The sequence below is a fragment of the Amphiura filiformis genome, chromosome 16 (assembly GCF_039555335.1).
Source record: "Amphiura filiformis chromosome 16, Afil_fr2py, whole genome shotgun sequence".
NCBI classification, from domain to species: Eukaryota; Metazoa; Echinodermata; class Ophiuroidea; order Amphilepidida; family Amphiuridae; genus Amphiura; species Amphiura filiformis.
The window spans coordinates 43,526,966-43,554,487 of NC_092643.1; the positions used below are offsets into that span (position 1 = coordinate 43,526,966).

At 36.6% G+C, this 27,522-nt stretch overlaps 1 protein-coding gene and 1 long non-coding RNA gene across 2 annotated transcripts in view; both read right to left on the minus strand.

Moving 5' to 3' along the window:
- Positions 1-888: 888 nt before the first annotated feature.
- Positions 889-26,932, minus strand: LOC140136041 (sialate O-acetylesterase-like). The gene is made up of 10 exons (XM_072157743.1): positions 26,767-26,932; positions 15,149-15,298; positions 14,199-14,388; positions 10,492-10,639; positions 9,010-9,217; positions 8,300-8,424; positions 7,157-7,290; positions 6,444-6,604; positions 5,333-5,540; positions 889-2,883 (listed from the first exon to the last, which is right to left on the minus strand). Exons 3-10 carry the CDS (start codon positions 14,361-14,363, stop codon positions 2,542-2,544), a joined length of 1,491 nt encoding a protein of 496 aa, XP_072013844.1. The 5' UTR covers positions 14,364-14,388; positions 15,149-15,298; positions 26,767-26,932; the 3' UTR covers positions 889-2,541.
- Positions 889-27,522, minus strand: part of LOC140136042 (uncharacterized) — a 35,650-nt gene continuing 9,016 nt past the window's right edge. The window contains exon 2 of the long non-coding RNA XR_011856606.1: positions 889-1,467. This is a non-coding gene — a long non-coding RNA (uncharacterized lncRNA). The remainder of the gene's footprint in view (positions 1,468-27,522) is intronic.

A 27,522-nucleotide genomic window follows, 5' to 3' on the forward strand; every position in this document is an offset into this window, starting at 1 on the left:
CGCCCTTATAGCGGGACCAGATTTCTATAAAAACATACTCCTAGGCCTATAACAGGACTAGTTCTCGGCGCGAATTTCGGTGAAATTTCCCCCTGTAAGATCAAGTGCACAACTATGACCAGAAATGACTTTTGAAAGTCAAAAAGTCACACTTTATTCTATATGTTTATCAACAATTCCCAAAAATAAGAAAATTTATACCCCTTTGGAGACTAGAAGAGGTGAATTTGATATCCCTAGCAGGACTAGCATAGACTTTTGGAATATGCTATTACTAGAGAAAGTCATTTTTTGGGATTTGATACCCCTATTAGGAGTCTCGAGAGTATACGCTAGTCTCGCTTTTTTCGGTACCAAGTCCCCGCGGGATTGGTCCATACACCAAGAAAAAGATGGAGAGAGATGGACTCTGAATTCAACCCAATATTTTAACCCCTTTTGCTTTTACTTCCTGCAAACAAAATTTGTATATCGGATAAGAAACGCTACTGTTAAAGGAAGTCTCCGGCAATGACAACATTATGCCTTATATTTTCCGCGGGATTTTTGAATATCGCGTGTTGAGAGCCGGCTGTTTTTATTCGTTTTTATGGTCAATACCCGGGGGTCAATATGAGTTAAGGCAAAATGTTGTGATTGCCGGAATGTTCCTTTAATGTATGCAAATGACACATGAAAGTGATACATCACAACCTTAAATATTTTACATTTACCATTTATTTAAAAATCCAAACAAAATTAATCTATTCAAATTTGACAAGTATGACTATTCCGAGGGGATATAACAGAATCCTGTCAATATGGCAAGGCCCATTTATTTGAATCCTAGACCCTATGCGCTACTTACGGACAATGGCGGCGCCAGGATATTGTTTTTTTTTTTGGGGGGGGGGGGTGAGGGTAGTCTCATCAAAATGACAAGAAACTCATCAAATTTAATAAGATTGCCTTGACATTTTTATAAAAATGAACAAATTCTTCTCACAAATGACCAACAAAATCAAATTTGAATTGTTGGTCTTTTCCGAGAGGTAAATAACACAATCTTCTCGAAATGATTTGGGTAATCTTGTCAAATAATGAGTTTGAGATCTTGTCAATTTGTATAGCTACTTCTTAAAATAAAACTATTGTCGGTTCAAAGTGATAATATACCTAATCAAAATGAACAGTGTATCTCATCAAAACAAATACTAGATCAGTAGGTTCTATTACATAAAAATGAATAGTAAAAAATTAGAGTGTAGAATATTAATTTTATCTATTAATGCAAATGGTCACAAGAATTTATATGATTATAACATGCAGTATCATCTTAAAACACACTTCTAGTACACCAGTCTATAAACGATTATCTATTGTTGTCCCAGGTATATAATTAATATATAATACAGATTCCAGTTATACTTACCCCCGTATATCCCAAACAAAGACAAATATGTAAAACTTAAAACAAGCAGCCAGTACCTGCACCCTTTAGCTCTGATTTGTTGAAATTGGTTGAGAATTTAAAAAACTGTGATCTAAAACCTAAGGAAGGAACGAAATCAAAAGTTGTACTTTAATGTGATAAGGAAGCACGCCGCTATGGTAAGAGATGTTTGGTGACCAAATCTTTGGACCAAAGGTGAATTGAAAGTGTTTTTGGCATACCTGAAGGATATTGAACACATTTGGCTTAGGCTGCCCTCTACAAAATGTCGGGCATTTTGGTAGGTCAAACAGAAGTCAAAATTATAAAATTTGCCATTTTTTTAAATATAACTAATTACTCGTCTGGTCATAAGGAACCCAAAAATGTATAGTTACGCTACGGGCAGAAATCTGACAAAAGTCAACGCACTTGCAATTTTACTAATACAGTTAACATTGTCCAATTTAAATGATTGTTATTCTAGTTATGTTATGTTATGTTTTCTGACATGGCAAATTCAACAACTTAGTAACTTGCTCAGCAACGCGGTTGCCAGCTCGTTTTCCAAGAAGTTCGTCAAATAGACGACAGATATAAATGATGAATAAAAGAAGCAATACAGATCAAGAAACAAGACAACGTCATGAACAGGGATGAGGGGCAATACAATCTTAGTCACGCATTTGACGGACTTCTTGGAAAACGAAGTGGCAACCACGTTACTGAGCAACCAGTATCGTCTGCGGTAAACAGAAGATCATCACAACAACAATAGTGTTGAGAAAGAATTCTGCTAGACTTTGAAACGTCCACAGTGAGTACTGATTTATTGGACTAGAAATATGAAATTTCTTCATTTAAATTTTGATTTCTGTGAAGACTTCGACCCTTGAATTCTCGGAATGCCGAAGGATACCCACTGGGCAACACATCGTAATTATACGTCAAATAAAGCAACAACATAATTACTCATACCCACACTTGTCATGTCCAACTTTACGGTAACGACCAAGTGTACTTGATTATTATTATAACCGTCAAAAAATGTCACACATTGAACAAAAAAAGTGCTATACTTTGCGGTGACGATGATATTATACTATAGATAAAGACATTTTGCACCTGTTTTAATATCTTCCCAACGGAAAGTAAAAACATGCAAAAAGAAACACATGGCAGAAGCAAATTAGAAATTTGAAACCCCCAAACTTTACGGCCGAATTGCCAATGGAAACGGAATAGTCCAATGGTAACCAAAATGGTGGTGCAGGTAAGAAGCCATCTTGGTTATACACTGGACAATTCTTAAAAGTACACGGATAATCACTCCATAGATAGCGGATAGCAACAGCATCAAGGTCTTCGCAGGTATAGTTCATCCTTATGGAATACAGACCAGTCAGAGCTGTCACAGTAGTATCAATCCAGGTATCATTTTCTTGGCATTCAGTATAATTAGAACAACATACCTGGAAGAATGAAATTCAACAAGAAATGTCAAAAATAAGTTTGATCAACTTTAGCAATTGAATACATGAATTCAAAACCCACCCAAGTCCATGGGAAGTGATTTTGAGAAAAAAACATGTGTATCATTTTAATTCCTTCAGTTAGATTTACCTGGTCAATATCGTGCAAATGAGTGGGTTAAACTGTATTAGGTATGACGATTAGCATTTCAGGGACTTCGTGGGGGTTCATTTTAAATGCTGGACTTGGGTGTTTTTTTTGATACAAAGACAACCATGTTGGAATGAGATTACCTCTAGTAATGTTTTTTTCAAAAATCACTCTCCAGCAATGAACATGATGAATGTATTACAAGTGGACTTTTATACATAATGGATGGATTTCAATCAATGTGTTACAAGACTCAAATCCTGGATTTGGGTGGTTATTTCATACATGCTATTTTTCACATGCTCAATAGACACAGTATGAATTTGAGTTGTTCTTTCATACATATGACAGGGCTGTGTATAGCAACAATTTCCTATGCTCAAAACTCAATTGGGCCAAAGTATGGACTTGGTGGGTTTTGTATTCATATATTCAATTGCCAATGGCCCAAATTGCCACACATTGATATGATATGAATTTCTGTCAAGGGACCTTCGTTTGCTTTAGTTGATCCCAACAGCAAAGGTGGCGCAGCATTTTGTTTCATTTCGTGGACATAACCTTTTGAAAAGTTGTCAGCTATAATTTCTCCTGATGTATTCATACCATATGTCATTATTGACCAGTTATGAAGTGAAAATAAGTAAATATCAAATGGGATAAAATATCAGTGCTCAGTGCATGGTAGAGTAAGCCCAGCAAACACAAAAACGTTTTAAAAACGTTTCAAATAAATTATATTTTGGTTTAGGTAAAAACGTTTTAATAGCATTAAAATGTCGGGTTATATAAAGGTCATGGAAACACACTACAACAATATTTTTAAAAAGTGTTCAAAATGATTATTATAAATTATTTTTGCAAACATTTTTGCCAAATATTTTGTCAACCCGGGTTGTCAACACTTAAATAACATTATGTTAAAATATTTGTACTCAGCAAACACATAAATGTTCTTAAAATGTTTTTCTCAAAACGTTTTAATAACATTTAAATGTTGGGTTATATAAAGGTCATTTTACAACGTTATTGCAAATATTTTGCGCAAACATTTTTCTCAAACTATTTTTTCAACTCTAAAATAATCTGTTTAGAATGTTTTGTATCAAGTTTTTATCAAAAATGTTTTTGGAATGTTATTAAAACGTTTTAATACCCTTTATATAACCCGACATTTAAACATTTTCAGTAAAACATTTTGTGTTTGCTGGGCAGTAGATTATCAAAAAATGTTTTTTAATGTTATGAAAACGTTTTATACCCTTTATATTACCCGACATTAAAACGTTTTCTGTAAAACATTTTATAACCTTTTGCGAATGATGTCGAAAACGTTTTAGTGTTTGCTGGGAAGACCATTAAGACTAGACGCTATGAGTGACCAGACACTCATACCCTCAGACAGTCTATCCATGGCCTGGCATAAACTCCATCCATGAAGCAGGCACCAATGCTCAAGAATTCGTCATGATTTAACATTACTAAGGTACTATAAAGAATAAAGGTTAATAAAGCTTTCTTGATAAGAAATTGACCCCTGCATTAAAACCCCGATTACAGCATGAGATGCCGGAATGAGATGCCAATGTGGGATTTTACCACATACCAAATGTATGTACCGGTGGCGCGAGGTTCAAGGGAAGAAGGGCAAGGGTTTATTATACATGGCTTGGTTGGAGCCCCGGGTTTGGATCTCTACTGCTGACAGTGGTATGTGAATATAAGATCTGGGGGAAATTTAGTACCCCTTTTACTGGCTATTCGCGGTAAAATTTTAAAGAAATTTAAAGGAAATATCCATAGTATGTGTTTAAACTAACGGCATCATTGAGCTACAACCCTGGTTTTAACATATAGGTGCTCTCATAAAAGAAGCTTTCTGCATTTGGATTGGGGTATTAAATCCAATGAGGAATGCACTTATTTCCTTTTCTTTTTTGCTCCGAACTTTTACATTCATAAACACATAATGAAATTTATTCACTGATTTAAAGTGTTAATAACACAATTTTTCAAACAAATACTTTTAAAACATAATCTATCGACTTTTTTTTGTTAAAAAATGGGGGACGGACGAGACAAATGCGCCCCGCAAAAGGTTTGCGCATGTCAATATTTAGACATACTATCTTTGGCGTTATGAATCATCCTTGCATTGGTTTTGTCTAAAACAAAATCTAGGTTCCAAGGGTCCTTTATTAGACACAGGTTACACGTTCATGTATGAATATGAGAAGAGAACTCATTAAAAAAGTTACAAAATTAATGACACATTAGTTATTCTTCAAAGTTAGTTACCTCAAATGTGTTGTTGAGGGGTCCTACTAGACGAATGGGTCCACTACCCTTATTATTATATTGCACATCAATGGTCTCTTCTTGACTGTCTACATTGAATTTAGTTGGGAATGGTCCTTGGTATATCACTCCTTTCTCCTGGTACGCTACGACCCTGGCAGCTTGGACAAGACGTGCTGCTACATCTTGTTTATATCGTGGATGGATTCTGTTCAAACAAAATTATGTTTATACAATTTTAAGTTCATAATAGGGCCTTTGTATGACAGAAATAGGTTGTAATCGTACAGTTCTGTATCCGCTAGTTCAAAGCGAGGGGGGGACATTGTGCATTTTTGGTGGGTATTCTCCACGGAAATTTGAAGTGGTGTGTCTTTGGGAGCTAACGGCGTACCGGTAAAAGATGGGTCTTTTGGAGCTGCAAAAAGTTAAAATCAAGGGTCTTTCTTGGTTTTCTAGTTGTAAATCGCCTGAAAAAGCCTTTAAAAATGTGAGGAATTAGCAATTTAGGGGTCTTTTAGCTGTTTAGAACTAAAACTATCAAAATCAAGGGTCTTTTAATGCTCTATTTTGGTAAAATTTAGGGGTCTTTCGGAGATGCGCTGTCCAAAAACAGGGGTCTTTCAAGGAAACATATCCGTACTGTCGTTTGTGTTGAGTGCCCCCGGGTCCTATTTCGCTAATACCCTACACATAGACCAAAAATGTTTTATGGCTTTAAAAAAATGTCACCAGATTTTTGGCTAAATATGAAAGGCAATTGCCATTCTAATCTATATATCAATTTAAACTCATATTGCACTCTGAATATTTTTGTAGGCGCAAAAAAAACCCCCAAAAAACCCTCTACTCTACTCCCAGGTAAGGTGTGGACTAAAATTTGTTCTTTAAAATAAGCTCAATGGATGAACTTATGGATGGTTTAGTTTATTTGACTGAGCATTTTAGTACACCGGGATAAAAATCTGTCGGGGAGAGGGTTGGTACAACTCCCCCTTGTGGTAAAACGAGTGTTTAGTGTCCATGATGACAGTGATATCTACCTACAATTTCTTTCAAATATTCTTGAGTCTTATGTGGAAACCACGCTAAAGAATAATAACATACTTACGCTCCATAGGGTGATTCTGGATCTGAGAGATCTAATGCTACAGCCATGAAGACATTAGGCATGCCAGCATTAGGTACATAACCCACATCGTTTGTCTGATGCCACCTGATGACTGGATAGTTGTTGATCACCCCAAACTGTGGTACCCATGATGTACTTATCTACAGAGAGAATATTTTGTTTTATAAGTAAAAGTCCCATATTTAATATTTGGAACTATAGCAATCTCATTCTAAAATTGACCCTGTAGACCACTATCAGGCATGGATTAACATATCATGCCCTACTTTGACAATTCTGCTCAGATTTGAGACGTTGCAATATTCCAATTTTCCTGTCACAACGGCATCAGCTCTTCTGTCGTGACTCACATAAACCATGACATCTGCGCTCGGCGAGATCCATCCAGTTCTTCTTCACACAATATCTGAACTTGTAGCACTGTACGAAATCTCCATTGCCATACTTTGTAATACTCCCTGAGTAACCAGCTTAATTATTATAAGGTAACTTCCCCTATTTCAAGATACAGGATTATACAGGGTACATCACAATACCTGAATACAACAATAACCCTTTGCCAAAGTTCATTTTGGAAATTGGTAGTCGACCAAGCATCACTGGTCGATCGAAATATCGAATATCGAATTTAGACTCTATTGCCTATAATAGTGAAATGGTCTCTTATGTTAAAATTTATGTTAAAAACATACCTGTACAAATCCAAAAGGAAATAATGGATTGGTTTGTTGTGAGGATCCTGCATACCACTTCTGTCTCCAGTCACTTATCATAGCTTGAAAAAAACAGCTATAAGTATCTGTCCCTAAAAAAGTGTTGGATTCACCTACAATGGGCAACAACATCAAGAATAAGTAGAGAAATTTTACAATTTTATCATAGCAAAATATTTTAGGCGTTGTAATACTATCCGATACCAATAGCGGGGTTTTGATACTGGTATCTGGATAGCACTGGGATTGTGTTGCACATGCAAATTTGTTGCCCATGTATAAATGGACATAATACTATCTGGATATAAGTATCGGGATCAATTCACCAACTGGAAAAGTCTCCGTGCTTTGAATGCTGAGAATTCCCGATGATATTCATGAAGGCCGATCGTTCGATTTACCATGTGTACCAAATCACTAGGCTACGCATTGCGTGCCTATATGCCTTCGCGTTTTGTAAGTGGCACTCGAAGTATTTCGATAAGTCGATACTTGAAGGAGTGATAACTCGATCAATTGCCGTTTTGAAGTCAAATCTGCAACTTGCTATCCGAATTTATGATACTGCAGTTACAAAATTGTCTCCAAAATCTGCAGTGCGGGAGCTTCATATCTGCAGTGACTGCAGACTTTAAACGGCCGAAAACGGATATCGTATCAGATATCTTAACGTGCGTTGTGTATCTTCGCGTTACGCGAAAGACCATGAAACAATTGGCCCTCCTATTTACGCGTGATGCTACGGGGACTTTGCCTGTTGGTGATTGGTCTGTATCTCTTTAGTTTATGATCAGGATAGTATGCGAATTTTCTCCTCATGAGGGGGGGGGGCGGTCTATTGCTCCAGATGGGATCGCAAGAGAGTACCCCCGGCCTATTGGCCTTTCAATCATCTCCTCCATAATTGTCTTTGTATTTTTATGTTTTGATGTGTAATTACAATGCATTTTGTTTTGTTTTTATTATGGAAATAAAGATTCAAGATTCAAAGGCCTACTATCACTAAATAGTAAGCATGCATAATGCTCTCAATGATCTGTTGTTGCCACATATTATAGAACCTCAACAATCAATATCAAACAAACGAAGCCAAACATGAGAAGCAAATAAGTGACCACTCACCTTGGTACCATATAGCACCTTTGATGGTCATGTTGACAAATGGATGAATCATCGCATTCCACAAAACAGTGTCATTTTTAAAATATGGTTTATATTCAAATTCTTTCTCCGTTTCAGATGCACATCTGTCCAAACAAAAAAATAAACTACTTGTAGTGAAACGTCGTAATTCATCACAACAAGAAGCAGAGTGTTAGTTATGGTGGTATATGTGTGGCGGGATGTGTGGGCAAACCCCTCGCGGTACAGCCCCGCTACGGCCTCGCTACAGCCTCGCTGCAAGAATGATGTATGTTGCTTTTCGTGAGTGACTCGAACACCTCAAACTCAACCGGCTAAGGGCTCTTCTATGAGATGGAATTTTAACCAAAACGTACAAAAACATTAATTCCTGAATAAAATTCAGACAGACAGACAGACACACACCCATACACCCCCCTACACCCCGACAGACACCCTGACAGACAGACACACAGTTTGTTTAGTGACGAGGGAGCACAAAGCCGGCTTGGACAGAGACTGTCACTTTCCCAAAACCTATCAATATCAAAATAAGTCGAACAATCTCTTCAGTGACTAAAGAAGACCTGTAGATCATGTAGATGTACCAAGCTACCAAGCGCTGCAAATAATAAGGCTTGTGACTGTTGTTTTAAATATAGGCCTACTATATGTACTATAAAGTATATGTTTGCCATGAGTATCCTCACCTGCTTTTTGTAACATCCGCCTTTGTAGCATTTTCCACACAAGAATTGAACACATCTGGTGAGGACCACGGTTGTATAGGAGTGCTACCCCAGTTAGTGGAGATCATTCCCATTGGGACCTTATATGTGTCATATAAGTCTCGACCATAGAACCAGCACACAGCAGAAAAGTAGGTGTAATTTTCGACGGCATTGACTCCTAGTGAATCTGTGTACAAGGAAAGGTCAGGAATAAGACCAATCGCCATTTTAAGGTTGGTCTGAACCCTGGAATTATGAAAACTTTCGGGCCTCATAACTGCTAAATTATTAGTCTAAAGAATATAAAAGTATACATTTTTAGAATGGAAATGACTTGATGAATTCATCTGTGAGGTCCAATTTGGGCCAAAATGCTCATTTTTGGAGAAAATCCAAAAAACGGGTTTTTTGGCCCAAATTTTTTCGTGCAACGTAACAAAAAATTGTTTGCCCAAAACATTTTTTTTTATTAATTTTTAAAAACTAGATAAAAATATCTAGGGACCGTTTTTTTATTTTTTGGAATTTTGACCAACTTTGAGAAATTTGCACCAAAAATGGTAAAAAATGCAAAATTTTCAAAAAATCATAAAAAGCCTGATTTTCGCCCAAATTTCAAATATTTTTGGTGAAGTTGGTTTTTGAGAGCACTATTGGGACACTTTGACCTCTGACATATCGGGGAAATTATTGTAATTATTATTAAATAATTTATTACTGTCATAATGTTATCATTAAATATATCTAAATAATTTATTTATTCAATAATGATGTTTTTTGGGTTTGTTTTCATTCTTGTAAAACATTTTAGATTATATTTTGTACCCACAAAAAAGCAATTTGTCTGAATTTTCAAAATAGGTCAGAGGGCAAAGTGTCCCAAAACTGCAAAAATCGTCCCACAATGCATTGCAAACTTCCAATGCCGATTTGGCTTATAATCTTAGAATTCTTCATAGCATGTGTGTAAATCGAACCATAACCGTTCTGAATCAAACTCTACAGACTGGGTGCTTCCCCTTCAGTGGGCAACACGTAGGTCACCTCCGGCCACCCCAGGGCATTAGGGTTGGTCAGGCCCATATGGTCAAAAGGTGACAACCAGAAATTTAGCCACCCCCTATGGAATGGGTGTATAAAGTGTTTGGGATATAAACCAGCAGCCCTGTCCCAGCTTCCAGCGCCTCCTGGTCTCCTCAACACGCCTGCCGCGTTAGCCCTCTCTTTTTTGCCCTTTGCCACAACCACGACGAACGGGCAGTTGCGCACTACAGCAACGCTCCCCGTTAGCATGGGCATTAACCCTAACCGCCATGGATCCTACAAACCCTGCAGGCTGGTGGGGTGGGTAACATGAAACATTCTGTTGCAGGGGAGAAATAGTCTCGTAATCTTTTCCATTTAGCATTCTGATAAAGGAGGAACAATGTCCAAAGTTAATAAAAATTCAGTTACTCGTACCTGGATCTGGTTTTGCCCATGGATGATATAATGATGCTGTTGAGTTTAAATCATAGTATGGTGTATATGACACTTCTGCTTTGACTGATAACACCCTGACGTTGGGATAATTGACAGATGCCGCCAATTCTGCTGTTCCATTCAATGCCTGGAATAGAACGTAAATGAGATTTTATAGTACGACAGGTGGAAGATTATGAATTGCTTAGGAATTATGAAATACCGATGGCAATTGACATGTGATCAATATAAAATGATAGTTTGCATGAGTAAAGATCAAATTTCAAAATGACATCATCATCAGCCATTTTCAGTCTACTGCTGTACGAAAGCCACAGGTAGCTCTGTTTCTAGCGATGTTGACCCAATACTGTTCCCCAGTATTGGTCTATTTCGTCTCTCCATCTCTTGTATTGTTTTTGCCGGTCCTGTTTATACCCAACATAGGTCTCCATACAGTAATTGCTGTTTTCCATCTGTTGTCTGTTCTGCTACTGATGTGACCTGCTCAATTCTATTTCCTGTGTTTAGCTGTTTCCAAGATGTCTTGAATCTTTATTTGTTCTCTAACCCATTTGTTTGTCTAATTGTCTTGGTAAGTGATCCCTAACGTGTTTCGTTCCATGTTGTGTTCCATGTGCTGTGCCGCTTGTATAGCTCCTTTCCATTTTTGCTGCATTTACTGGTGGACACACGATACTTCGCTCAATAAAGATCAGTCGGCCAGTTCAAAAATTGGTTAATTACAGGCCCTGTAGAGAAAGCAATTCTTTTGTTGTCCATTCACCCATATAATAATAGCAATCAGATTTTGGGATGGATGTATACACAGTGATTTGGAGAAGCTATGTAAATAATCAAAAGCACATGGCTACAAATTGACAAGGACAACTCCTTTTGTCAAAAATATTGATTATACAATGTACTCCATGGGCCTTCTCCTCAATAATGGTCACTTACCTTAGTCAATGGATTTATCAGAACTTATCCATGGCAAAACATGGCAAACTCTTTGAGCTGTGTGAAGGATCTAGAACAAGTTATTGTTGGGCCAACTATCGAGTGACCACCGAGTAATGGTAAGCGTCACAGTCTCAGTCCCATATGTAATAGTTTGGGATGATACATTAGATAAGATAACAATCTTTATTCAGGGTATTTCATTCAGTTTACAAAAACTGGTCTCCCACAAGACCCTGATAATAATTACATTGATTGAGCACTTTTTCTTTTCAGGCAAGTTGGTATATCCCCTATCATGATATTACTAGGTTTGTCATATTTCCTCCATCCAAGCTTAAATCTTCTCTTTATTACTTCCTGCTCTTGTACTTTGTCCGTCAGACTGATGAAACTGCTGTCCCAGGTATTATAATCATTGATCATTCTTAACTGTTGCATCCATTGACTATTGACTGACTATTGGTTGCTGAACGAGGGGCCTGCAATATTTTTGTCTTCTGCACTTTCATCTTGAGGACACATTCTTTACTAGCTTAAGCATGTTAAGCGAACTCTCTGAGCATGGATTCAATATTTTCCAGGCTCTAGCTCTGTTATGATTATTACATCATCCGCAAATCTGAGATAGTTGAACTTCTCTCGATTGATTTTGACACCCTTTTCGTCCCACGGAAGTGATTGGAAAATGCTTTCTAGGCATGCTGTAAATAACGTTGGCGAGATTGTGTGTCCCTGATATAATGCATGAAGCTATTCTACTCTTAAAGCAATAATGTGTGATTTGCATAAAGAATAGATTCTTATTTTAATGTTTGTTTTCACTGATCACATTATCCCCTTTTAATTTCGAGCCAAACAAATGAGGTATAACGAAGAAAATTACGATTCATTCCAACGTCTACAATGCGTGTACTACGCTCGCCGATCGTATTACATGTAACTGCACGAAGCATCGCGCTCGACGTGTGTACATACAAGCTGACATCCACGATACATGTTAGCAAGTACTCGATCGTTGAACTCTGAATAAAACCGGGTCGACCCGGTTTTAATACAAAAAGTTAAATTTTACTGTTATTAAAGCCCTTCAGACTTAGTCTTTTACGTGGTATTTTAGTATACCACTTGGCATTATAATTATGCAAAAGTAGAAATGAGAATTGAGGGCGTCGCTGTGAAGCAAATCACACATTATGGCTTTAAGTAAACATTTTGTTCTTCCATCTTACAGAGGTGTGTGGGTTTGAGAGGCTTTGCATTGTGTTCAGTCACTTTTAAATAATGTGCTTGGGTAATTATAGTTTAAGTTTGTACTATAATTATATTTAAACAAGGATAATGCTTTTTATTGCTAGTGTGATTTGTGAATTGTCAGTCACCTTTTAAAATGAAATGTTGTGTATATGTAATAGTATTTTTAAGTTTGTTCTGTATTATTTATAATTAAATGCCATTCATCCTTTGGATTTTTATAATAGATCTATAATGGGCTATTATCATTTTAATATAAACTTGTTATGACAAACATTGTTGGGGGGTTGTTAAGGCCCAGCGGCAGGAAACAGGATATTGAATAGTTTTTCATTGTTTCTTTCTATTGGATGGAAAATAGGTTGGCTTTGGAACAAAGCTTAATGGCCCTGAGTGCTCAGTTTTCCCTCACCAGTGGTGCGAAATATAAATGATCAGTGCAGATATTTGGTTGACGTTGGGGTCTAAGGAGACTAGCTGACTATAGTATACAAGACTATAGTGTGGACCATGTTAGTATGTTATCAACAAATAAAACTGTAAATGTGTGTAGTTGCTGGTAGTGCCACCCTAATATTTGACAAACGGTAAAAGAATAAGGCATATATACAGGAATAGGTTTATGGCCACACTTTTCTCTTGAATGTGTCTTGAATGACTACGTTTTATTTCTTAATATTAGTATTTTCATATTACTGATTTTCATCAATTGATCATATTCATTTAATTAAATGTCGCACCTGGAAGCGAATAGACTAATTAATTTTAAGCAACACCTGTAGTTCATTGTGTAGCCTATTCTGTGTTATGTAACATGGGATTGATAAACTACACACACTAGTATTGCAACATCTTTTAAAACCAGATATTTCTTGTTATATTACACATTATGCTATACAAAAATAAATAACAGATATTTAAATGTGTGTTTTCAGTCTTATGTTCTGTTGTCAAGACCAATAAATCACCTATTTGGGCACATTCAACCCTGTAATGTTCGGAAAGTGTATCTGTTTACTACAAATCACGATCTTCTTTCATGTTTTCAATGGTAAAAACCCTGAAAATTTTAGGTATTTTGGGAAAAATCTATGTCTTTTCAATCAGTTGATCGTCGGCTTTTATCCCAGCTACATGTACTGAGTATACACGTACAGTACACTATGATTCGATTTATGCAATTTACTTCGAGGACTTTTAAATTTAAAAATGATCAATTTTTAGTCATTTGCCATGAAGTATGTATTTAATATGTGATTAAATCATTTGGTATCAGAAGGACATTCCTAGTTTTAAAAGTGCAATTTAATATGTCTGATGTGTCGCTATCTGAGCCCGTCGCTATCCGAGCCCTTAAAATGAGTTTGGTCATTTTTTTCTAAACCGGATTTTTTTTTGGGGGGGGGGGCATTATGTTTCCCGACTTACACCTACAGTATTTGGATTTAACCAAATTTATATAACTAAATCTGAGCTCTGGGAATAAAACATACCTGACTGACAGCCATTGCCATGTTACTCTGGCCACTACAAAGCCATACATCACCAAACAAGATATCTTGGAGTTGAATACTGGACCAGTTGCCTTGTCCATCAAAACAAGTGATGTCAATTGTGAACGGCCCACCAGCTGGTTGAGGGGTAACACTACCTTCCATATACCAACATTTGGTTCACATGGATCTAAAAAAATTTCAGAATAAATTTGCGATCAATTCTTTGCAGCCAAATTCGTTCTGTTTGTAAGAAGCAATTTTGAGATTTTCCATTAATTAATACATTAAATTCCCCATGCGGCTCCAGAGTGAAGCGGTCGAAATACAGTAGCGTATATGCAACTCTTTTTAAACAGGTGCGCTCCCCCGGGTTTAAAAAACCAGAGAAAATAATAATGAAAAGAAAAGAGAAATTAAGTAAAGATGTTTTTGGACCACCCTGTATATAAAAATGTGGAATCAGCAACACCTTTGATATTGGAACCCTAAAATGCTAGCTGCGTCTCGCACCGTACCGACGCACCTCAGAAACCCTTTCAAATTGTCCCGGCAAATTGTTCTTGCAAATAAGATGTATTTGCAGATTACAAGATATTGGTAGCCATGTCTTGATTAGAGATCAAACGGTCAAATGACCTTGAAAATTACGGCAATTAAATCAGTTGTCACATGACCATCACCATATCTTAATATGTAAACTGGGCCAGGATTAAAGTCCCCGAATAGAGCCCCCTTTTGTGAAAACTGCTGTTAAGCTGAATTTATACTTCATCGCTGAGCGACAAGTGATTGGTATTTGACCAATGAGGTAGCGTGTTTTTCCAACGCAGCAAAAAACAAGCTACACTCATTGGTTAGATACCAATCGTCATCGCTCTGCGATGGAGTATAAATTCAACTTCAGAGTTCAATGTGTTTTTAGTCGCTGTTAACACTATTATCATTACCTGCTTTTCCTTTAGATACATGGTTGACTCCCTTCAATGTGACATTAACAGAGAACCCCGGGTCAGTGTAACCCCATAACACTGCCCCATGCGGCTCACGCTGCAACACCATATGGTCAGCATAGATATAGGCTGGTTTACATGTGACTGCTGCAATGATACAAAACGGTACATGTTTAAACTGGGTTGGTTCAAGGTTTTATTACCTAGCTGGGGGGTTTACACCCCCCAGCTAGGTATTGTAATCGGTCGGGTTCTTCCGCTGGCAACAAACCACTGTAATCTTCTCGTTTTCTTCCGCTGGCAACAAAGTTAGTACGAGGAACCCATACCGTAGTAGCTCTGCACAATAGGTAGATAGATAGGGCAGCACCAATACGAAAATGTCATACCGATAAATGATGTGTCTGTTTTGCCCCTTAGTTAGTACGAGGAACCCATACCATAGTAGCTCTGCACAATAGGTAGATAGATAGGGCAGCACCAATACGAAAATGTTATACCGATAAATGATGTGTCTGTTTCCTGTGAGTGAGGCTGAAGGTATGGATACACAGAGTTTGTTTATGTATTGAAACTGTGACAGAATATGAGAAGCAGTAAAGGCATATTTATATAGGGGCTTTGTAATAGGAATGTGATGTTTGATATGAACCAGGTGTGTTAAAGGCTCTACTTCACAGTAATTGTAGTGGAAATTTCTGGATTTAACATTGTGTTTACTATTTGAAGTTCATGATTGGAAGTATTGCTTGCTTTGTATGTTTGGAAACAGTTGATTAATGTGGCAGGTTTAAAATGTTCTTGTAGTGTTTTCTTGTCTCTTTCTTTGTAATGAAGGTGTTTTTGGGCTGATTAGTAATTGCAATGTTAGTACCAGTATAATTATATGAAACTATTGTTTTATACGTACATGTATATCTTAGAGTAGGCTATGTACCTTATTTTGTTTGATTGAAAACATGTGACATTTAGTTTTATATTTGCTTCACAGTTCCTGATTTGTGTGGTTTAAAAACATTAACAATTAGTGTTCGTGTATTTTACAATTTTATCAAACATGGTTATAACACAAAAATAGCTTTCAAATGGACTAGGGTTAAACGGGGGGGGGGCTTCCCTGGAGGGGGGAAATGGATTAATTTGGCCTATTTTGTTTGTTTGTTTAATATCAGGTTGGTGGAAATAGTATGAAAGCCAATAGTATGAAAGCCTTTAAAACTGTAGTAATTGGAATATCTACTGGGTAATTCGGTGCAGCAGCACTGTGGTATCACCTTAATACATTTGATGTAGTATATATGTCTGTTGGAAAAGTGCAGGAGTACTTCCCTGATGATACATTTAGGTAATTCGGTGCCGGAGCACTGTGGTATCACCTTACATTTGATGTAGTATGTCACATATAATTAGGTAGGGGCTGCCGGCTGGTTTATAGTGTTTGTTGGTTGGAGTACACAGTGGTTGGAGTATAAATTGTGCTGGACTTTTTGAAACCATGACCTGAATATGGCAAGGACAATTAAAATATCACTTTAATAATAGTTAGTGACATCTGCAGTGGTATTGAAGTGTGTAAAGTAGTGGTCTTGCTATTTTCATTGTAGGGAACTTTAAAATGTAGTATCATTTTGCATGTTTTGTATAAGGCCAAATAAAATAAAAAACATGTTTATGTCCGGGTTTTTGAATTTTTTTTTTATTTGGCCTAATGTATAGGAGGGGAACTTTACCTCCTTTTTATAAATGTAGTAGCCCTAGTATGAATCAAGGTGAAATTGGATAGCACCTGTTTTGTGGAAAATCTTGTTGTGAGCATTTTAAATGGTGAACACCAGGTTGTGAAGATTTTCTCTTCAGAAGGTTACCGCCCACCGCCAGAGCAGAAATAAAGTCTTGATGCTGTGAGCAATCCAGGAAAACTACCAAGGTCTTAGACATCTATGTGAGGACTGTGAATTTGGATACTTGTATAGAATTTGACCTAGAATTTGTTGGAGTTGGTCATTTTGTTGTGTCCTGGTTTTATATATCAGTTTATAATTTAAGATTTTAAAGTGGATTGCGTTTGAAGGTAAGTAATACACTTGTATACATTGTACAATACATTGTATGTAGCAGTCACCTGTCTTTCGTGGTCACTGTCTTTTGTAATATCGTGGCACAATATCCAAATGATATCGGACGAACTCTCTCCAATGATGAGCAAGGTTGATACCGGGGGTTGATACCCGGGTTGATAATTATTTATTATTGGTAAGTGAAGTCCCTTATTAAGTTAGTTGAATAAATGTAGGTTGAAGACATGGTTAGCCTTACCCCGGGGGTACTCCCATTGTGGCCTTTCCGCGATAATAGAAACGCGTAAAAAGGGTAGTTTTTCGTGGGTAGGTATGATACGCGCGTACCGTGTTTAGGGTGTCCAAAACATGTCAAATTCGAAAAAAGGGTGGCAAACTTGCAATTGCTAATACACGGTAATGAAATTTACTAGGGTATGAAATTTGATGGAATTTGAAGGAATGAAACCCCTGTTTATGGTTTTGAAAACAAGCGTGTGTTACCTGTTTGTATAGGGTATTGATTTTAGGCAAGGGTTAAATCCTTGTTTACTGTGCGATGCAGGGGGTGTCTGATGTGCCCCCCCCTCAGAAGTTAGGAACTTTTGGAAAATGAAGACCCAATTGAAGGCATTTGGTTGACCATTTTGTCACTATTATTGTGTAAAATTTCAATTTGAAAAAGCCTAAAATTTGCGAAAAGACAAGCCAAATTGAAGCCATTTGTGGATATGTTGACTTTTATTGTGCATTGTTTTATAATTATGTACCCATAAAGCTGCGCACGCCAGTGGTTGTCTGAGGGGGCTCAGATAGAAGTGAGAAAATTTTGTAAAGTAAAGACCTAATTGAAGGCATTTGGTGGAGCCACTTTCTTCACTGTTATTGTATGAATTATTGTTTTAAACATCAAGTGGTGGGTCAAATAAGCACCAGTGAAATTGCCCAAAGTAGGTATACTGACAAGTAATTGAAAATGCAGATGCTATACAACGGGGGTCACTCCCATTGTGGCCTGTACACCATCCGCGATAATGAAATCGCGTAAAAAGGCGTAAAAACGCGTAAAAAGGGTCGTTTTTAGTGGGTAGGCACGATACGCGCGTATCGCGTTTAGGGTGTCAAAAACATGAAAAATTGGAAAAAAGGGTAGCAAAATTGCAATTTCTAAATACGCGGAAATGAAATTTAGGGTATGAAATTTGATGTTAGGAATGAAATCCCTGTTTAGGGTGTCGTTTTAGCCAAGGGTTAAATCCTTGTTTAGGGTGCTTTTCAAAAGTTGATTATCGCGGATGGTGTACAGGCCACAATGGGAGTGGCCCCGGGTATACTAACCGACCAACATAAGCATGATATAAGGTGGCATGTCCTTTTTGTCACCCCAAACTGTACAATTTTTAGCGGGGCGGCGTCCTCACTGAACAGTCCTCTTATGCTATTGGATGCCTCGGGTATGTCTATGGCCAGTGAAAATATTTGTGTGTATAGTAACTTGATACGGATAAACAAAATACTACTGCAGTTGAACATAGAAGTATAGGTCCTGCATGAATTGTTTTAGTTTCACTCCCCTGACCTTTATAACCCACTTAGCCATATTTTCTGCCAACTCACTCCCCTGACCATGACCCACTTAATTTCTGCCAACCCCCCACCCCGAGCTAGGTACTGTTTTTCTATCCGTTCTTTCTTTCTTCTTTCTGTCAATAAATTAAATGCTTCTTCTGCCACAAGCAACATCCTACAATCTTACAATTGCATATCTGTAACGGGTATGGGGCTCAAACTTGGTGACAACAAATCTCATGACCAGGGTCTGCTCATGACCAGGGAACATTTTGCAGGGGTCAGGTCAAAGGTCATGCAGAGGTCAAATTTTAGACATGCTTTTCCTAGACAACTGTAAGGGGTACATGGGGCTCAAACTTGGTGACAACAAACTTAAGGATCAAGGGAACATTTTAGAACACTTTACAGGGTTCAGGTCAAAGGTTAACCGGGGTCAAATCTTATAATTTCTTTTTCTGGATATTTGTAAGGGGTATGTGATCAAACTCAGTGAAAACAAATCTCAATCATGACCAGGGAACATTTTGCAGGGGTCAGGTCAAAGGTCATGCAGAGGTCAAATTTTCGAAATGCATTTTCTGGACATCTGTAAGGGGTACGGGGTTCAAACTCCGTGACAACAAACTTACTGACTAGGGGAACACTGTGCATGTGTCAGGTCAAAGGTTATCTGGGGTCATCTCTTGGAATTTCATTTTCTGGACATATGTAAGGAGTACGGGACTCAAACTCGGTGACAACAAAGGGGAACATTCTTGGACCATTTTGCAGGGGTCAGATACCTCCAAAACACCAACATGCCCCAGCTAGGTTTGTGGTCTAAGACCACCATTTGCCTCTAGTTTAGTATTGGTTTTGGAATTTGTAAGAGGTACTTTTTCATCAGTTTTGATACAACAATTCAAATAAAAATAGATTTGCACACTTTAGGATGTTTCGTTACCCAGGTAATTCATCAAAATAGATTACGGTCAATACGGGACCTATTTTGCTCTTACGGTTCGGTTTCTTGGTATGATTGTAACGAAATTTGCCAATTTTAGCAAGTTTGAAATCAGATTCAGATTTAGATTAAATTTATATATTTCAAATTCGCGGCCCGTAGGCCAAATTACTACATTTGAATACATTAAAAGACATAAAAAAAACCCATATAAAATATATGTAAAATCACAATAAAATTGCTCAAAGAAATTAATTCCACTTGTTGAGGCAAAATCTCACAATCACACTCACACGTAAAAAACCTTTATGTAATAATACAAAGCATTTTACTCTCTCCTAAAAATGACCACCTCAAAAAAGAATATAAAATAAAAGAAATCCACTCACAACACAATATCAAACATAAAAACGTACATACGTATAGAGTCAGTAGAGGACGTGAATGTGAGTGAGGCAAAACTCTTTCCCCCCAAATGATGGCCTCACAAAACAATATACAGTAAGCCAAATAATTAAGGTACCAGTAATGTTCACCCCCTGTATATCCTAAACAAAGGCAGATGTGTCATAATTGGAATAATTGTCATAATAACAGCCAAGAGCTGCATCTTTTAGCTCAAATTTAAGACCACATTTGTTGAAATTGTTCAAGAAACAAAGACACGACGATCAAAAAACCAAAGGAAGATGGAAATATAAAAGTTGCAGTTTGCCACATTGTATCTCCTATTGATTTGTACACAAAGCTTTCGCGAACAAGAGAACTTGCGCCATGCCTTCATTGATTAGCACGAAAAACTACCATCGTGCTTTTATTGATTAGAACACAAAAGTGCAACTTTTTATTTCGTATCTTCATTAGGTTTTGGATCACCGTTTCTTTAATTCTCAACCAATTTCAACAAATAAGGTCTTAAATCAGACCTAAGGAGTACAGGCATCGGCTGCATGTTTTAATTTTGACACATTTGTCTTTATTTAGAATATACAGGGGTGAACCTTAATTCTTTTGCTTACTGTATAACAAAACAAATCCACTCACAAAATAATAAGAAACATAACATAACGTGTTTTTACTCTCTCCTAAAATTGACCGCTTCACAAAACAATACAAAATAAAAGAACGCATGCAATTGGCACTTTTCAGGCTAAAAATGCCACACGCATGTCGGGCCTGTACTTTTCAAAAGTTACACGCCCAAAAGCAAAAGTTCACGCCATTGGCGTGTGGGCGTGTGTACAAGGCCAGTCCTGTGTTGGAAGTTCCACCATTTGCTTTACTTTACCAATAGACATATTAACCAAGTTAACACTGGCTGTCAACACAATTAAGGATTGGGTGTTAAAAGTCACTTGAATCTAACTAGTGGCTTAATGGGATTTAAAGTTCTCAAAAATTGTTGAATGACATGTGCTTGGTCCAAATATGACCCTGTAGGCTGTAAGGTGACCTATTGATGTTGTAAACGGATTGTGATACTTTTTAGGGTGCGAGATTGCAGTAGGTACTCATGTACCCACAATATTTTGAACAAAAGTGCATAAAATTTCAAAGTACTACCTTCAAACAACAAACATGACAGCATTAAAATAAGCTTTAGGAAACCCTAGCAAGTAATAAGTATTATAAAATTAAATTTTGATTATTCTATCTTATTATAATTTTATAAAATTATTTGTAGCTTTAAGGGATCTGGAATAAAGCGTTTTAAGCGTTTCGACAGTATTTTTTGTTGGACATGAGAGCACATCAGACATCGAATTGCATTCTGAATACGCAGAATGTTTTCTGATATCAAATAATTTTCATTTTATGAAATTCACGATATAATACAAATTTTATGACAAATTATTAAAATTTGATATTTTTGACATTTTTGACATAACAGTCCTCGAAATAAATTTTATAAATCTAATGATATATTCTTAAAGTGTATGTAGCTGGGAGGAAAAGCCGACGATCAATTGAAAATTTTGACTTATCATATTGAAGATATGGATTTTTTTCCCCAAAAGACCTAAATTGTTTTTGTGTTTTGGGGAAAAAATCCATATCTTCAATACGAAAGGTCAACATTTTCAATTGATCGTCGGCTTTTCATCCCACCTACATACACTTCAAGTATAAATCATCAGATTTATAAAGTTTACTTCGAGCACTGTTAAATATCAAAAATATCAATTTTTAATGATTTGCCATAAAATGTGTATTACATTGCGAATTTCAAAAAATCAAAATTATTTGATATCAGAAGGACATTCTTCGTATTCAGAATGCAATTCGAGATGTATGATGTGCTCTAATGTCCCACAATAAATACTGTCCAAACGTTCATACCCCATCCCTTAACAGACATCTAGAAAAGGTAATCAGTACAGAAGGAATACAAAACAAACATGGGGATTAATTACCGGGATAAATTCAGGACGTTTCTTTCAGAAGTATCTTCCATTTTCCATTGGCTTTATGTGTTGTGCAGGCAAACATTTTACTGAGCCTAACAGCCTAAAGTGATTCTGAAGAATAAGAAATAGTTTTCCTCTTCTCAGCCCTAGATTTGATTCCTGGTCTCTTGGGCTAATGTCATAGAACCAGCCAACCAGTCAGACAATCTGCTGCAGACATGATAGGTCCTACATCACTATGGACCACAATGGCCTCATCCCAGTGGCATAGTATGAGTTTTTGTACCCAAATTTTCAAAGGTCAAACAATGAATGTGCAACTGCATTGGGGTTAAAGAAATGTGCCCTGATAGATGAGCATGTTGTGGATCCTAGTGCATGTGAAAAATAGTTCAAGAATGTAGAAGTTCAGGGCTAAGATCAAGAGTAGCAAGTTGCTCTTCATGCTCTTGGTAATTCAGATGATAATAGGCTAGACTGACCTTGATGACCCCACTAATGCAGTGGGGCCTACCTATTCAATCTGCTTGTTAACTTCTGAATTTGTGCCTGAACTTTTTTTGACTGTTTGAATTTAACCAAGTTTGGATTGACGGACATTAAACTTTGATACTCTGAATACTGCCTGGTTCTTCTGTTTTTGGTGATCCGCAGGCACGCCCTATAGAAGTATATGTTACTTGCTTGCTAACTTACTGACTAACCTTTTGCTCTTAAATGGGCATATCATGAAATGCAACGAAGGTATAATCATCCCTAGTGGTTTAAAATGAAGGAGAACAAAGTAACACTGAATACAATAAAAAATACCGGGGTTCTACTCCTAATACTTACTACCCCCTCCCATGGCAAAAGATGTAATTGACTCGTATATGGGGGAAGTTAATTCCTTCTGGTGTATATGCTTTGCATTGAGAAGTGGGTCATTGGGGCACATTGTAGCCTGAATTTGTTGTCCAGGGTCTTGGAATCAGATCAGTAGCATATATTGGGGTAATATGCTGTATAGAACTTTTTTCTTTTAATACTACATTATAGTATAATTTAGCGCTAAGTTGCATACTGCAGTTACTGTCCGTTTTCCTATACACAATACACAGTGCTCTTACCATTGACGCGTGACCTCTACAAATAGCGTACGTTAGAAGTATGGGGATTTGCCTAGTTAACGTCGCTGTGTGAAAATAACCGGCCAATATTAAAAGTACTCTTCTAAAATTCTAGAAAATATAGTTTTGTAACATGTCCTAAATTTTTAGCTAATTTAGATGTTTGGAAATATTCGTACTTTGGTGTTTTAGTGTATGTTATAGGTAATAGTACATTGCCTAGTTAACGTCGCTGTGTGAAAAATAACCGGCCAATATTAAAAGTACTCTTCTAAAATTCTAGAAAATTTAGCCTTTTGTAACATGTCCTAAATTTTTAGCTAATTTAGATGTTTGGAAATATGCGCACTTTGGTGTTTTAGAAAGGATATGTTAACGACAGATAACACCAAAAATATGAAGAAATTATTTCCAAACCGTGTTAAGTCAAAAATCATTATGTTGCTCATTTTCAAGAATGCTGGTTAACAAAAAGCAGACCATTGTCTCATTTCGTGAACAAAGGTCCACATACCATTGTTTCCTTGCGTTCTCTTTATAATCGGTTACCCAACTGAAGCTATCATACCAGCTCATTGCGATACCGCACATATAAAACAGGCACATGTGCACAACCAGAGAAGATCTGATTTAATCATTTGAGCTATTTTCAATGAGTGTTATCTTGGTTTAATAGCTTTTAATGGGGTTTAAGTCCTGCAAAGTTCGTGGTTAATTCTACTGTACACATGACTGCATCATGGTTAGTTTGAAGATTAATATTAGGAAAAGATAAACATTTAATTTATATTAATTAAGTTAATTAATATTAATTCTGTTAATAAACTGTGAGCTGTGAGCAAATCACACATTATGGCTTTGGAAGTTCAGAACATTCAGAATGTGAAGAATATCATGTTGATGTGTGTTGAATTTGTGAACAACTCGCAAATCAACTCAACTCGCAACTCTTCATAGCAACTCACAAAATTTCAACTTGCAACTCACAATATTTCAACCCGCAACTCGCAAATTTTGACTCGCAACTCGCAAATGTTAACTCGCAACTCTCAAGCCAACTCGCAACTTCCTTTGACAACTCGCAAAATTCAACTCGCTACTCGTAGATTTCAACTCGCACTCCCAACTCACAACTCACACTCGCAACTCGCACATTATCCACACCCCATTTTGATACACCCTGTATTCAAAACATTTCCCTTTTCAATTTAAATTGTGGTGGAAAAAAGATACATTGCACAGTGCCTGATAAATGATGCATCATTTTTGTGCTCACATCCATTCCTTGTTTTCTTTTTCCAAAATTAATAATATGCATTTTGTCAAGTCAATGCATTCCTGAATTCCTGGAAATTATCACTGATTTTTAATTTTTTTATTTCAAATTTGGACTTTTATGAACTGATTACAGTGAGTCGATTATCTTTTCCAATTTTGTGGGAACTATGTGACATTCCTTACCATTCTTTACCACTTTTATTTAAGGGGTCTGGAATGAGCGTTTTGAGCGTTTCGACAATATTTTTGTGGGACATGAGAGCACATCAGACATATCGAATTGCATTCTGAATACGAAGAATGTCTTTCTGATATCAAATAATTTTCATTTTTTGAAATTCACGATATAATACAAATTTTATGACAAATTATTAAAATTTGATATTTTTCACATATTTAGATATATAACAGTCCTCGAAGTAAATTTTATAAATCTAATTTTATACATTTTATAAATCTAAAAGTGTATGTAGCTGGGAGGACAATCCGACGATCAATTTTGACCTTTCATATTAAAGATATGGATTTTTTTCCCAAAAAGACCTATTTTTTTTTTTTTTTTTTGGGAAAAAAAATCCATATCTTCAATACGAAATGTCAAAATTTTCAATTGATCGTCAGCTTTTCATCCCACCTACATACACTTAAGTATAAATCATCAGATTTATCAAGTTTACTTCGAATACTTTTAAATATCAAAAATATCAATTTTTAATCATTTGCCATAAAATGTGTATTACATTACGAATTTCAACAAATATGTCTGATGTGCTCTAATGTCCCACAATAAATACTGTCCACACGTTCATACCCCATCCCTTAAACATGTTAAATGCATTATCTTTCCCAATTTTTCAAACCAGTAAAAGCTGGAGTGAACTGTGACTGATCGTGTACCATGTTTTTCAAATGTCACTTGCTATGAAACATTTAACTTTTGATGGAATAACCATACCACATACTTTTCTGCTTACCGGTTAGAACTCAAAAAATCCCAAGGTTCTGACCTATTGGTATGGTTTTCGTATGTATGTTTTAATGTTTTGTTTGTTTGTCTGTGGCTGTGATGGTATTGTTTTTTTCTTGGTCTTACCATCTTTCCCCCTCTTCAATGACTTGTCAACATTTTGTCTTTTGTATAATGCTCAAACATGGCTTTAAAATTTAGCACATTTCATTTCAGAAGGATTCAAGATAATTTTAAACGTAAGAAATTTTCAGTTATTTTCATAAACGTAATGTTGACATTGTTTTTCTACAGGAAACCCATTCTTCTTTGACAGACAAGAAATGGGGTGGACACTCGTGGTTTTTCAGTTTTGCATCTAACAGCAGGGGTGTCGGAATTTCAATCAAATCTTTCATCTCAGTCACTACAAACAAAGTTATTAAGGATCCTGAGAGTATACATAATATTTTGGATTTGTTGGTTTTCACTTAATTTTTTTACTTAAAGCCATGTTGTAACATTTCCATAAAAATAGATTAGTATTTCTTTTCCATAAAATGTTAGCTTTTACTGTCAGATATTACTGTCAATTGAAACTGAAACTGAAACTGAAGATATTGACCCCTTTTCATTTTGAGCCGGGTAACTGATGTAAAGCAAAGAAAGCTACCACCGCAGTGTGTTGCAAACATTGTGTAAACGCGTTCGACTAATAGTTCCATCGTAATAATAAAACGACGGTTCCTGCGTTTTATTCAAAATCTCAAATTGTGACAAAACTACAGCACCTAAAGTCTTGATTTTTGCAGGGCATATGTTAGTTTAATAAACTTCATTACTATCGTGTTATATTCGTGTAAAAACATAATCCTCTCTCCTTTGGCCGTCTATTGTACCCCTTTTGACGTGCCAAAAAAACTTTGCCCCTTCGATTTTCATTATCTTTTAACAGTTTAAAATTGTCTTATCATACATGTATAGTGCGAGCCCAGTGAGCAGGAAATTTTCCATATTTGAACGTGTTCCTAATGTTTTCCTGTACCTTTAAGGGGGGATATAGCTATATAGAAACGGTGCCGAAAATATCTGTGCCAAAAACTGTTTGCCCCCGGCCCTTTCGACCTGCCAAAAACGCCCACCCCTTTTTTGGCCTGTCTAAAATCTTTGCCCTACCCCCTATAATTCATCACCCTGGGGGTACACCTATAAATTATTGCACCATTTTATTTATATTTTAGCCCGGTGACTTGCAATGTTCGACCTGTAATCATGGTATTAATTATATAACTTGCGGCTTACCTGAACATTCAACAACATTCATAAAACACCAGATGAACATGAAAATAAATATCCAAAAATTGCTGCTAATCATTTTGTCAATGAAGTTTTTCTGTACACGGATCCAATATATCAACATACATGTATGTTGGAGACAAGTATACCGGTATCCTATATTGGCATGGTATGTGTAGCATGAGGATGCTACATCTGACTGGCAGAAACAAATGTAATGCACTCCTCCCTACGTCGTATTATCATGTAGTATAAGTGGAAATATTCGCGGACAGATATTTTCGCGGTTGGAAGTATCAATGACATTTTCGCGAGGTATTTAAGGAATTACTAGTACCGTACTGATGCGAGTATAGTCATGATAGTCCCACCGGTTTTGAAAGTGAAAAAAGGTGTGAATTAGGAGTGGGACTTTAAATGGGAATTTGTTAGTTAACAAGGTGCATTTTTATGGCTTTCATAACAGTGAATACACGTCAAAGTCTCCGATATTCGGTATCAAACATGCCATAAGCTTCAAAAAGTAGCCTCACTTTACGTCGTAAAAAACGTCTATTTTCTCGTATTTTTGGGTAGAATTTTAGATTTACCTCAAGTTCACTAAATAGAATGTTGGGAATATTAGTCCTTGAAATATGATCATTTCTTTGTAGGAAATGACATGCACACTATCATTATGTTTTTATTTATTTACGTCTACTTTGACACAAAATATCAACGCATGTTTCTATGAGCGGCCATCTTGGAATTTCGTCCTTGTTC

Coding starts and splice junctions, on each gene's coding strand:
- LOC140136041 (XM_072157743.1), bottom strand. CDS start 14,363: ATGGAAGGTAGTGTTACCCCTCAACCAGCTGGTGGGCCGTTCACAATT. Junction 9,218..10,491: donor ATGGGCAAAACCAGATCCAG/GTACGAGTAACT, acceptor CCTTGTACACAG/ATTCACTAGGAGTCAATGCC. Junction 2,884..5,332: donor CCCTCAACAACACATTTGAG/GTAACTAACTTT, acceptor TCATTCTTCCAG/GTATGTTGTTCTAATTATAC.